The 13,487-nt window shown below is 42.4% G+C and overlaps 1 protein-coding gene across 3 annotated transcripts in view; it reads left to right on the top strand.

Annotated features, from left to right (window-relative positions):
* The window catches only part of SPTBN1 (spectrin beta, non-erythrocytic 1), a 198,284-nt gene that overhangs the window by 135,575 nt on the left and 49,222 nt on the right, over nucleotides 1-13,487 (top strand). For all 3 annotated transcript variants that reach the window (XM_039249201.1, XM_039249202.1, XM_039249204.1), the window contains 8 exons: nucleotides 737-910; nucleotides 4,639-4,730; nucleotides 5,969-6,049; nucleotides 6,446-6,561; nucleotides 9,813-9,925; nucleotides 10,663-10,850; nucleotides 11,875-11,992; nucleotides 13,308-13,466. In XM_039249201.1, coding sequence (XP_039105132.1) covers nucleotides 737-910; nucleotides 4,639-4,730; nucleotides 5,969-6,049; nucleotides 6,446-6,561; nucleotides 9,813-9,925; nucleotides 10,663-10,850; nucleotides 11,875-11,992; nucleotides 13,308-13,466 — 1,041 coding nt within the window. The remainder of the gene's footprint in view (nucleotides 1-736; nucleotides 911-4,638; nucleotides 4,731-5,968; nucleotides 6,050-6,445; nucleotides 6,562-9,812; nucleotides 9,926-10,662; nucleotides 10,851-11,874; nucleotides 11,993-13,307; nucleotides 13,467-13,487) is intronic.

Genomic DNA, 13,487 nt, shown 5'->3' with positions numbered 1-13,487 from the left:
GCATGAGCTTGCTCTAGATGCCGTAGATGACAGAGACCCACAGAGAATTTCCTGAATGTGTGTGTGTGTCTTTTGCTTTATTTATTTAAAATGTTCACCTTCCCAGGTCCTCTTGGGTTGGATATAACTGGGTAAAAGAAGAGACATGAGGGTATTCACATTAAACTACTCTTTTATTTTCTTTTCCTTTGTCCTCAGGGGATTGCACCCTTTATCTGAGCCCTTTGCATCACTCTCACAAAACCACCACTTTGAAATTCTCCTCATTTGGTGGTGTGTCCCCTTTTCATTTTGAGCCAGCCTTAGGAAATAGCCCACACATGCAGGTAGCAAGCCCACTTTTACATTTAAAGCAGTCAGAAACATCATCAGGTATTTTGCCATGCATCTGCAGAAAGCTGAGTGGGTGGCAGCAGTAGCTCCGAAATCCTTTATGGAAATGGGGTTCCTTTCTCTCTAACCTTCCAGCTTCTTTGCTCATTTGTAAATTGTGTCGCTTGCATGATTAAACAAACCTCTGAAGAGTGATCACCTTCCGTTAAGTAAACTTCTCTCTTGTAAGGATGGTAGGTAAATACTGTCCTTGTACTGAGCGAGTACACGCGTTTTTTAAATGTCTTGGTTTGGGTAAGAGAGTGCTGTAGGGGCAGGCATGCGCAGACTCTGGGCAGTAGCTCTGAGCCTGTCTCTGCCCCTTTATGTGATCAGTTTCTACTTTCTGCTCTCCTGTTTCTAGCCTAAACCCACCAAGGGACGAATGCGCATCCACTGTCTGGAGAATGTGGACAAGGCCCTTCAGTTCCTGAAGGAGCAGAGAGTCCATCTTGAGAACATGGGGTCCCATGACATCGTGGATGGGAACCACCGGCTGACCCTCGGCCTCATCTGGACCATCATCCTGCGCTTCCAGGTAAGGGCACTTGGCCACCACGGTTCTGCCTTCCCCCTGTCTATGAGCGTCCTTGTGGAAATGGCATCCCCGAGTAAGGTGTGTGGAGCTGTGTGTCCCGTTAGCCACCTGTAGGCACATGGCAGCTACCACATCCTCCCTCAGTCTTGCTGGAAAGTCTTGGTCCTCCTTTCAGATAAGGGGGTGTCTGCGCTGCATCCCTGTCTACCCCTTCACTAGAACCTTCTCTAAATGTCCAGTGTCTTCCTCTAAACGTCTGGTGCCTTCCTCCAAACGCCTGATGTCTGCCACTAGCCTTTCGGGAGCAAAGATAAAAAGGATATGGTTGATGCTGGGATACTGGTCATAGACTATCTGAACTTGACCAGATTGTAGTACATATCCTGGAATATTTTCAGGAGAAGCGATTTAGGATTATGATATGTGTGTGCACTCTGTTTTCTCCTTCACATTCTCCTTTGGATGTGAGGAAGCATTTTTCAGGGGGAATGTGCAAAAACCTTACACTTGTTTGAATCGATCATAATTTTATGGGTTTGTTATACTTGAGAGGAAGGCTCTAAGTATAGAAGAACTCTAAACCAGAAGGTACTCTCAAGGTCATTCTGTCCAGTTTCTTTGTGAGGTAAGGGAGGAGTCTTATCCAGGGTTACAAAGCCAATCAGGGCTGCAGTGCATACTTCTGACCCTTTAGGAGGGAGCTCAGAATTTCAGCACTGTGGAGCACCTCTGGCCTGATTACTGGTTCTTTCTCCAGGCAATGCTTCATGCTCTTGCTTCTCAATTAGAATTTGAAATGCAGGAAACACTTCTTAGCATAGCGTCAGGTTACTCTGCAAACACATGTCCTAACAATCCTGTCTCCTGGGTGGCTGTGTTCTCTGTGCCTTTCCTTCCTGTTCCACCCCTTTGATATAAAATCTGATTGATTTTTCTAGCCAAATAAAAATCTCACCAAAAAAGGGCAAAGACAGAAACCAAATTATAGCTCTCTTTGTAGTCTTCTTAAAACTCTGAAGTCAGCCCGTAACCAATCGTTTTCTTTCTCATTTCCCCTGAGAGTGGGTTTGAGTTAGCAACGTTCTGGACGTTTATGTGGGAGGAGGAGGTGGGAGCTAAAACAGAGCTATCCAAACAAACTCCCTGAATGGTGGTTCCCAAGCCTGGCTGATCATCTGACTCCTTGGGAAAGCTTTTTACTAATCTGGTCCACGGTCCCAGATATCCCACTTAGGGTAGGCCTAAGGAAGGAACCACTGTTGAAGGTGACATCATGAACGAACTTAATTACAACAACCAATGACTCTCTGTTTTGCAAACAGAATTCTTATGTAGGTTTCTGTCATTTAGCTCCTGAATGATTTGAAAATAAATACCATTAAATTCACTAATAATAGCCCTCCTTCTCAGGCCAACAGAGGTAGAATTAACAGGACCCTCCTTTAGCCTCACCTCATTTTTGTAGAGTAAGAGGTTGTATTTCTGTTGCTTTGGCCTGTAGTAATCAGAGTGTAGAAGGGCATTCTGATGGTGGCTCTCTTCACATCGGGTCATTGCCCACGTTGGTGAGCTGCCACACGCAGCCCTTTTGAGGATTCTCAGCGTGAATCGGGTTAAGTTATTGACTAATTAGCTTCCTGACGGCTTGCCTTTTTCTGTACTTGAACCTGTAAATGCTGATACATACTTTCTTTTTTTTGTGAGGTGAGAACCTTAGGCTGCTGATGTCACTGCATGGCCTGCAGTGTTGGTGTCTTACATGACCTAGCTTCCTCCAACAGGCTTATTAAATCATCACCCATTTCACAAATATTATTGATTCTGCATCAGCCACGGCCCACCTCTCTTTCTGCCTCCTCTGTGAAGCTTCCTCACGGTTTTACAGAGCTCTCTCTTTCTCCCAGTTCCTGAGTATACAGCCTTGTCTTAAATTCCCTGTGTGTGTGTGTGTGTGTGTGTGCCCCCCCAGAACTCCCAGGATATGGCCTGTCCTGTCTGTGCATAGCAGGTATCCATTAAATACTAATAATGACACACAGGTTTTATTCTTTCCCTTTAAAAGAGAGTAGAGGATATTGTGGGAAACTAGAATGAAAGCCTTTGAGTTTGCCTCGTATAAATAGGGAGCTGTCTTCATTTCAGAAGAGTAGACTATGTTTCTAAATGAGCAAGTCTGGAAATAGATTTCCTTCTTCACCCGGAAGCATAAGAAGGTTGACAGGGATTAATGTGTGGAATTCCACCTGCCTTTCCTGATGAGTCTGTGTCTTAACCCTTGAGTAAGGTTATTCTTTCACATTTACTTTGTGCACAAGAACTGAAGGTCCTAATGATAACATTATCATTATTTCAATTTCTTAAGTGTTTTTCCTAATTGAAAGTTTCTTACTTTTTCATCTTGTATTTATATATTTTAACCTCCTCCTGTGTCTTTTCCAAAAAGAGTGCTGGATCATGTCTCTAGATGAAATGGGAAGACCTGTGACAGGGGCCAGGGCAGGGAAGCTTGGAATGGCTAGAGCTAAAAGATGATGGGGGGCTTGCTAGGCCACCACCATTTATCACCACCCACCATCCCACATTGTAGTATTATAGGCAAGAATCTAAAGACAGAGGGTATATAGAGCATTTGTCTAAACTGGTAGGCAGCCCCTAATCCAAAGAGCTAGCATTGGTGGTTCCTTATTACGAGCTCAGCACTTGATATTCTTTCTTCATTTAACTTCATGGCAGTGCTGTGAGACAGCCACTGTTGCTGTTGCCATTCCTCAGATGGGAAGCTGAGCAAGGTGCCCAGTGATGCACAGTAGGTGGTGGAACCTAGCTTTATACCTAGGTGGTCTGATGTTGGTGCCAGTAGACCAGACTCTGTATAATGTTGCTTTTATGTTGACAGTGAGTGGCTTATGAATACAGACTGTCTTAGTCCGTTTGGACAGCTATCATAGAACACCACAGACAGGTAGCTTACAAACAATAGCAATTCATTTTCACAGTTCAGGAGGTGAAGTCTGATCAAGCCAGCATGGTCTGGTGAGGGACCTATTCTGGACTGCAAATTTTTCCCTGTGTCCTCGCATTGTGGAAGATGCTAAGGACCTCTCTGGAGCCTCTTTAATAAGGCCCTGATCCTGTTCATGAGGATCCCACCCTCATCACCTAGCCTCCCCCCCCAATCCCATTACCTTTGGGAGTTAGGATTTCAACGTAAGAATTTGGAGGAACCACACACACTCAGACCATAGCACAGACAACAGAAGCAGAATGTCCGTGCATGCTTTCTCTGAGAATTTGGGTCACCTTTTAGGAAAAGGTATATATGCTGTCCTCATCTATGAGGGACACATACCCTAGTATGAAAAATAATTGGTTATGAAAGACTGAACCAAGTATATTTCTGAGATCTAATGAGATTCACGTTGTTTATATTGTGAACCACTGTGCTGACTTGCAGTTGGAAAGATGGGCTATCTTGAAGTTAGAAGTGACCCCCCCACTGGGTAGTTCTGGGACATCTTGCAGGTTAAGTAGCCTTCACTTCTTCTTACCTGCATACAACATAGAAAACCTGGTTGGTGTTTCCGTGTGGTGAGCTTTGAGGAAAGCAGTTGTCTTTGGACCAGGTTGCGATCTGCAGTTTATTCTTCATTTATAAGACTTGTTCTTCTCTGGCAGTCATGAGGCAGCTTGACTCATCTGTTCGACTCATACTTCTTTGTAAATCTTAGATCCAGGATATCAGCGTAGAAACTGAAGACAACAAAGAGAAGAAATCTGCCAAGGATGCATTGCTGTTGTGGTGCCAGATGAAGACAGCTGGGTGAGTGTGAACTCACAGGGGATCAGGGGCCACTGCTCCCAGGACAGGTTCTGCTGCAGTCATCACTTCTGAGGTGTTGACAAGTATCTTCTTCCACTGCTTCCACCAAGAAGTCTTGTTAGCTCATAGGCAGTTGATAGCTGACATTTCAGCTAGCTCACTGCATGGAAGGAGTTCTGATTCCTATTCTGGACCTGTCATCCCTGCAGTCACTTTCGCTCTCTTTGTTAAGGACGCTCAGAGAGCAATATATCTTGAATTTTAAAACCCAGAAACCATGTTTAAGAAACACATCCATGATATTTTAAAAAAGCAGTTGTGGGTTTTCTTCTCCCTTTAATTTTTGCTGCTTTTGGGGAACTTTGTGTTATAAACTTAAGAGTAGTCTGTATACATTATCCTGTCTCTGTTTTCCTTCCTTTTATTCTTTCAGTGAAATTTTAGTGAAAATACTTTCTAGAGAACTGCCCCTGTTATGTTGCTCACTAAAATTGCTGGGGCTTGTAGTACTTAGAACTGATTTTGTACCAAGTTAATTGGAGTTACTGTCAGAATGCTTTGAGGACAGTTACAACTAATGGACATGATCAATTAACAGTAAATATGAAGCTCATAAAGACTGCATGTCTAATAAGGGCATCAACTTAGTTATAAACCTTAGTCAACCACAGATACGAAGTTAGTAATGTCCAATATGGTACAGAATAGCTGAATGATGAGGGGTAGGTCTCAAACATAAGGAAGTTTTTCACAGAGATACTTGGTTTATAAGACTTTATTCAAGTCAGTGATAGAAGAAAGAAAGCTGAATGTCATGTGAATCCCAGCTGTTCCCTCTCCCCAAGTAGCATGTGAATTCAGATCTCAGTGACTGCAGGGTCCTGAGTCTTTGCCGTCAGAGTAGAAGGCCAGTGAAAGTAAAGAGGCCTCGAGGCATCTGGGTTGTGGTCACTTTTTCCTCATTAAGCGTAGTTTTTAAATCTAGGACACAGTTCACAATCTTTTGGCTGGTCGACTTAACCAAAAAAGAAAAGCTATGTGGATGTGTATTTTATTTTTATTTTATAGCATGCTGATTTTGAAGCAGTGTTTGTTCTGACTTGATTGTCCTTTGACATTTACTGCCTCAACATTTTTACAGTGCTTATAAACTTTTTCTTAAATGCTGCATTTCATGAAATTGTAAATCTTTATTTGGTAATTCTGTTGGTTCTTCTCTTGTGCTTGGTCTCTACTAGGTACCCCAACGTCAACATTCACAATTTCACCACCAGCTGGAGGGACGGCATGGCCTTCAATGCACTAATCCACAAACACCGGTGAGTCAGATCCTTAGAAATCATGCTAACAATTTGGGGGTTGAATGTTGACACTCCTCTGTTAGCAGATCTGGGTGACTTTTGATCCTCATATCCATTGCCTTAGATGTTGCACCGCAGTGGGAATTCCTGCATTCCATGTGAGGAAAATGTGAAAGAATATGTAAATTCTCCCAGACAAACAAGTTTGTCCATTATCTATCTCCAGCTCTCTTAATAAACTTTGAAGTGTTTATTCAAAAATCAGGTTTCATTGTTTGATGATTAAATAGTATTATAGAGTTTTACTCTGCTAAGGGGTGATTTCTACCACTTTTGGAGTAATGATTGTGCTTCATTGGTCACATGTGTTTTCAAGCCATGGTTTTTGTCATGTCCCACTGTTGTTCTCCATAGGCCTGACCTGATAGATTTCGACAAATTAAAGAAATCCAATGCACACTACAATCTGCAGAATGCATTTAACCTGGCAGAGCAGCACCTTGGCCTCACTAAACTATTGGATCCCGAAGGTAAGGACGTGAGGGATGAAAGGTGGGACAGTTAGCATCTCTAGTAGTGGGGAACTAATATAAAATCTGCTTTCTGTCACTTTGTTTTATTTGTGCTTTGGGAATTACTGAAGGAAGAGGAGCTTAACTTTGGTGTGGGAATTACTTGAGGATTTGTGCAAAGGATTATATTTGAAAATGCCTTGAAAGATGAGTATGATTTAAACATGATGGGAAAGAGAGGGCTTGCTAGGCAGAGGCACTTGCACGAGCAGAGGTGCGGAACCAGGAATGAGGAAGATGTGTTTGGGGACTAACAGTTCATTGGGAATGGTGTTTAGAGTAATAATAGGAAGTACCACTGGAAAGGTGGGTCAGGGCTCTACAGGTTAACATTTTTAGAGGTTATTCAGCAGTCACTGGAAGTTTTTAGCAGCTGTGCTCAAGGAAGAGAACCTGACATAGGCTCTCAGCGAATGCTCATTGACTGACTCTCATCTCGAGGTGGCAAGCAGCCTTGGGATGAATGCGTGCAAGACTGGGCATGGGGAGGGTGGGGAAGGGGGCTTGTAGGAGGCTGTGCAGTATTTGCTTTGAGCAAGAAGAGCTTAAGTGAAGAAGGTGCATCAGGAAAGGTGAACATGTGGGTGGAAGAAGGCTTAAGAGTTGTAGTCCCTTTTTACGGCTGACTGCTTCTGCCGGAAACCACTCTTTCCACTCTCAGTCCCTGCAGCAGGACCCCAGAGACTGAATGCAGGTGACATGGAGTTGACCGGTGTGGGGCATTCCCTCAGGCCATAGCTCCCTTACTTAACACAGAATTCTAGTTCTAGGATTTTAGCATGAGCTGTCATAGGTACTTTTTCTTATTTTGAAAAGCATTTCAGATCTAAGAGGATTTATTTGTAGTGCTGGAGCTTTAGATCACAGCTCTCAGCTGTGAGCAAATATTACAGAGAAAGCTATGAGTGAAAGTTTAAAGTTCTTACAAATATAGAACAGGAAGTTGAATTCCCCAAGGACAGATTGAGGTCATCAGGCTGCTAAGCAGGCTTGCTCTTTCCAATGCATCAGATTCACTGATAAGTTCACTATACAGGAAGCGGAGATAAAATTATCTTTGTGCTAACCCATTAAATGATTTCTTAGTATAAACAGAAAACTAAAATTCCTTAGGGTGTGATTAATCTTCCTTTTGAACCCCTCCTTAAACTATGGGAGGACATTCTTCCTTAGCTGTAGTTCTTTGTGCTTTGCTAAATAACCTTTTTTTTCCTACCATGATGACAAATTTTTTTTAATAACTTGCCCATTAGTTAATCTTTCTAATCACTTCCCAGTATGAAAAAGGGGATTGATGTTTCCCAGATCACAAGACAAGGAGCTAAAAAAAGGCAGTTGATGTCACTTGTCCAGTTTAATCTTGATTATTAGTTGTCCTTAGCTATTGTTAGTTGTTCAGTGCCCCGGAGAGCCATCAGCTAAGATGTGATTGCAGATAAGTTACAAAACCACAAGGTTTTTGCCTGCTCACATCTTCCCAGTCATGTTGACATTTTGTTTATTATATTGTGTACAGGACCAGCATTTTTTTCTGGCCTTCCTCCATTTCTCTCTCTTTGGGGCATACTTGGATGGGGCTGAGCAGGTGCAGAGTTGGCCACAGGGACTCTGGAGGGGAAACGGTAGCTGCTTTTCTGGTCGCCACTGCCATGGCTGCCTGGGTGACACTGGGCAGGGAGCTTTCCTGCCCTCTGTCCTAGTGATCTCATCTTAAAAGTAAGGGAGACAATCCTGTCTCACACAGAGGTGCCAGGAAGATAGAAGGCACATGTGTGAATGCATTTTGAAAAAGAGCCTGATTATCAGTTAAGAGCCATTCTATATATTCTCTCTTACATCTGTCCTGAGTTAAATACTTCACTCATATTGCCATACCTCGAACACTTGCCATCTTCATGCATTTATTCCCTCCCTTAGTGAATACTTTTTGACTCCCTACTTTGTGCAAGACAACACAGCAGGAATTTGAGAGGCAGAGCAGCACCAGGCTTACGAGAACACAGGGTTCCTACCCTTGGGAACTTAGTCTTATAAAACAAAGAAAATGTGTATGAGTAAAGTACCTAGCAGAGAGTGGACTGTGTGTCCATGTAAACAGAGTCCTTAAGGGAACATAGGAGAGAGACAGTAGTTCTAACTTTAGGGATCAGAAATAACTATGTTGGAGTGGTAACTTTTCAAGTGGACCCTGAAGGATAGGGAGAAGGTGATGGGGTGGGGAAGGACATCTTAGGCAAAGGGAAAGAATATTAGGAATTGTGGAGTGTGTGGAGCGGAATTTTGAATAGTCCAGTTTGGTTCATATTATGCCTGAAAATAAATAGGCTATAGAGTTAGAAATGTCTAGAACTGTGGTTAGCTCTTAAGGGAGCCTGATAAATACTCGATGGATGGATGGATGGATGGATGGATGGATGGATGGATGGAATGAAAGGAAGGAAAATTATGGCTGAGGATTAGGGGGCTTAGACTTTATATTTATAAATTGTAGGGCACTTTTGAGTAATTTTGAGCTAGGAGAAAGTGTGTTCACAGCTGTGCTTCTGGAAGATCAACCAGGTGCAGTGTGTAAAGTGACTTGGGTGGTAGGGAAACCCAATGAAGAAGCTGTTACTTCAGGTCTGGTTATGTGACCATGAGAGTCTGAACCATGAATGACAATAAAGACTCTATAAATAGAATCATCTGGAATCAGATTTGGTGACTAACAGGATAACAGGTAACAATAAGGTAAAGATGTCCAAAGACTGAATGATTGGAAGTAATTCAGGTGGCATCGGCATAAATGAGGATTCAAGAAGCACAACCCAGTTTGGGAGTAGCATTGGGCAGGGAGATGAACGTGGTGTGCCTAGATAATAGCCACTTTGCTAAGAATTCTAACAATTCTTCCTGTATTCTTCATTTTTCTCTAGTTTTGCTCATATGTGTTTTCTTGGTGACTTGGGATCCTGTAGAGAAAGGATTGTGTCTCTTAAGACTTCTGTCCTTAATGCAATAGTTGAAGGCATTCATGAATATTCATATCATAAAAGAGACAGGTTCATCCTCATTAGCCTTGTAATTACCGCACTGATGGCAGAACTCTCAATATAAAAATTGAAGACTCTGGCTTGTGTCAGTGTTGGACAGTTGTTCTGGGTTGTTCCTGCTGCCTGGGTGGTAGCACTCTGAGCAGAGTACTGAAGGAAATCTTCTCCGGGTTACAGATATCAGTGTGGACCACCCTGATGAGAAGTCTATTATCACTTATGTGGTGACTTATTACCACTACTTCTCTAAGATGAAGGCCTTGGCCGTTGAAGGTAAACGAATTGGAAAGGTGAGTTCACACTAATTTTATAAGTTGTGAGACATGATTAAAGCTTGTGTCTTAATGTACTGCCACAGGGCACCTGTTCTCCCACGCCCTCATCAGTTCAGCCAGCAGCAGCTTGTGGTGGGCACTTCTAGTGGCAGAGGAGGCAGAAGCCTCTTTGTCCCTAAGAGTAACTGGAGGTGGGAAAAGCTACAATGTTTAGGGAGGGATTTGAGGGGCATCTCAGACCCAGAGGCATTCCTCCCCAGCACCTTACCAGAAAACTGGGTATTGGAAATCTGAGTCTCTTGACATTATGGGTACGAGATCCTATTTATTCAGTTGAAAAGATGTCACTGTTATGCTTCTCATTTCTCATTTGGCTTATGTTCACCCACCATGTATTTCAGAACACCTCAGAAGATTCATCGGATAGGACCAAGCAAAATAGATACCTTTTTGTTTTTCTGGGAATTTTGGAGCTGAGGCAGGAGTCATTCAGAATCTTAAACCCTTTGCCTGTGGGTTGGGAAGTTACAGAACCAATTACACTTGAGTTAAGCTGTCATTGCTCACAAATATGGCTACAGTCTGAGTGCCTATTAACAAGTGGTTCCCCTAGTTTAAAATGCTTGGGCCAGAGTAGCAGAGAACTGTTTCAAAGCCAGTCATTAAGCGTGCATGTGCTCATGTAGGGTTATAATCATGTTTTTCTTACTTGGCAATATGATCTTTTCCATTTTTCTAACTCTTGTTTACAGGTGCTTGACAATGCTATTGAAACAGAAAAAATGATTGAAAAGTATGAGTCACTTGCCTCTGACCTTCTGGAGTGGATTGAACAAACCATCATTATCTTGAACAATCGCAAATTTGCCAATTCTCTGGTTGGGGTTCAACAACAGCTTCAGGCATTTAACACTTACCGCACTGTGGAAAAACCACCCAAGTAAGATGTAGATTGGAATGTGTTACCATTAGTGTGGGAAGAGAGACGATTGCACTACAGACCCCTGCCTTCTGACTTAACGTGATCTCCTCACTTAATGAATGCCTATCACCAGTGGCCTGTTCTTCTCCTTTACATCTGACCCTGAGTGGCTGAGCTTTATTACAAACCATGCCCTCTGTGAGCCCTTCCCAGTGGATTGTGCCCCTGGTTTGGTATACGTGATACGTGAGAATTCTAAGAAATAGTACAGGTCCCTTATACCAAACTCTTGTGCCTGATGTGTTCCAGAATTCCTTGTTCTTTGGATTTTTAGAGAAGCAGCTGAGTGCATGGATATTGTTTATTATAAGACTCCCAGTAGACCTGAGGCAGTAACCCATTGTCAGGCCTACTGAAAAGTCTGTAGCAAAATGTGTAAATACTCACATTTTGTTGAATAAAGACAGATAATAAATGGTTTTATATCTGTCTGTTCAGATCAGCATTCGCTTCCCCTAAATTTGATTTTTCACTTCTTTTTGAAAATTCTAATTCTCAGATAATGATTTTGGACCTTATCCCTTTTTATAGTTGGAAAGTCATGCCTCCTTTTTCCATAAACCTGCTCCATTGAAAATTCCTTGCTATGGTCTCTGAAAACCCATTGAAAGTTACACTGGGTAGTCATTAGAAGTGATTCTTGTTAAATGCATTCAGGTGTGCTCTCTGAAGTCCATCTTCAAGGATGTATAATCTAAACCTGGAATGAAGTAATTAATAAAGGAGTGGTACTGTATGCCCCCATAAATCTCAATAACAACAGCCAACCAACCCCACCAAAATTCCACAGTTGGGTGCATTTTTTTGAGGTCTGTAATACCCAAAAACTACTGCGTTTTCTCTAACCTGAGTTGCACATAATTCCGACCGGAGATAAATGGCTTTTAAAGTCGTGTGGCTCTGGGAAATGTTTTTTTCTCCAAAAGCAAATGAATTTTTTTCCTTGAAAGGACAGCATATGTATATTTTTTTCTGTGCTTAGGTTCACTGAAAAGGGGAACTTGGAAGTGCTGCTTTTTACTATTCAGAGCAAGATGAGGGCCAACAATCAGAAGGTCTACATGCCCCGGGAGGGCAAGCTCATCTCTGACATTAACAAGGTAAAGCCAATCCATCTGGTCTTGTTTGGGCCTTGACCTTCTTTACTGCTTCAGGTTGTAGGTCTTTATTGCCAAGGGGGCAGTCTGAAAGGGTCTGCCCCAGCCTGCTGAATTGAAGAGTGACAGTGGTATCTGGGGTTTTGCAGGGGGTCAAACAAATACTTGAGGTGAGCTAGTCTGTTAGAGTTTGGGGAGGGAATGTTAGATTTTATCAAACCGGTTTTGATTCATTGTCTCCTTGTTACTCTCATTTATGTATGTATTTTTAAATGTTTGTTTATTTTTTGAGAGAGCGAGGGAAGAGCTAAGAGAGAGAGTGCCACACAGACTCCGAAGCAGTGCTGACAGCTCAGAGCCTGACACAGGGCTCAAACTCACAAACTGCGAGATCATGACCCGAGCCAAAGTCAGACACTTAACCAATTGAGCCACCCAGGCGCCCCAACTCCAGCATCTTTAAATTGCAGAAGAGGGAACTTGAAACCTTATTTCATATATCTAGAATCTCTAGAGGTTTGAGCTTAAGATTTGGGCTGTTTCTATCAGAGAAGCTGTTCAAAAGTTTCCACCATTGACCTGTTTTCTCTGTAATGATAGAATTTCACAGTGTGTATTATTTCCAAGTAGAAATTTGAAAAATGTAGAGCCGTGGTCAGTGGTACACATTTAGGTTATTTTATAATATTTTTTAATGTAAGATATATTTCATAGAAATGAATTTAATGTGCACTTTTGATGAGGATTTTGAAAAAATGCTCACAGGTCTGAACTAAAAACAAGAGGTACAAAATAAGCAGAGGACCTGGGGGGTGCCTAGCTGGCTCAGTCGGCGGAGTGTGCGACTCTTGATCTTCAGGTTGAGTTGGAGCCCTACGTTGGGCATAAAGATTAGGTAAATAAATAAAATGTTGAACAACAACAACAAAAACAACAAATGGCCCGGTTTGTGGTGAAAGATTCATAATATGATTTTCTGAGAAAAATGATTTGTCATTTTTATGTGATCAGAGCTGTTAAAGATAGTACTTTGTTTCCTCTCAAAGTAAGAGATTTATAAATTAGTTATATTGCTCACTATCTACCCTGTTTTGTTTTCCAAATATAACAGAACCTTTAGATAAAGACAGGAGAGAGTGTTCCCATGCAGCTACACTGAGAGAAAACGATTTGTTTCTCAAGGCTTAAGAGTCTGTGAGGGTGGAAACAGGATGTCCTTTTTAAGTTCTCAGGTCTTTTTGAGAAATATTAGCAGTTGGCTGTAGCCAAGGAAAGTTCCTTGAACACTGCAGGAAACTGTTCTTTTTCACCTCTGCAGGCCTGGGAAAGACTGGAAAAAGCGGAACATGAGCGAGAACTGGCCCTGCGGAACGAGCTCATTAGACAGGAGAAACTGGAACAGCTCGCCCGCAGATTCGATCGCAAGGCAGCTATGAGGGAGACCTGGCTGAGCGAAAACCAGCGTCTGGTGTCTCAGGTTCTGCTCTAGACCCTCTTC

The sequence above is a fragment of the Hyaena hyaena genome, unplaced genomic scaffold (assembly GCF_003009895.1).
Source record: "Hyaena hyaena isolate Hyena2069 unplaced genomic scaffold, ASM300989v1 scaffold_332, whole genome shotgun sequence".
Classification (NCBI taxonomy): domain Eukaryota; kingdom Metazoa; phylum Chordata; class Mammalia; order Carnivora; family Hyaenidae; genus Hyaena; species Hyaena hyaena.
This window is presented reverse-complemented; position numbering and strand designations above follow the sequence as displayed.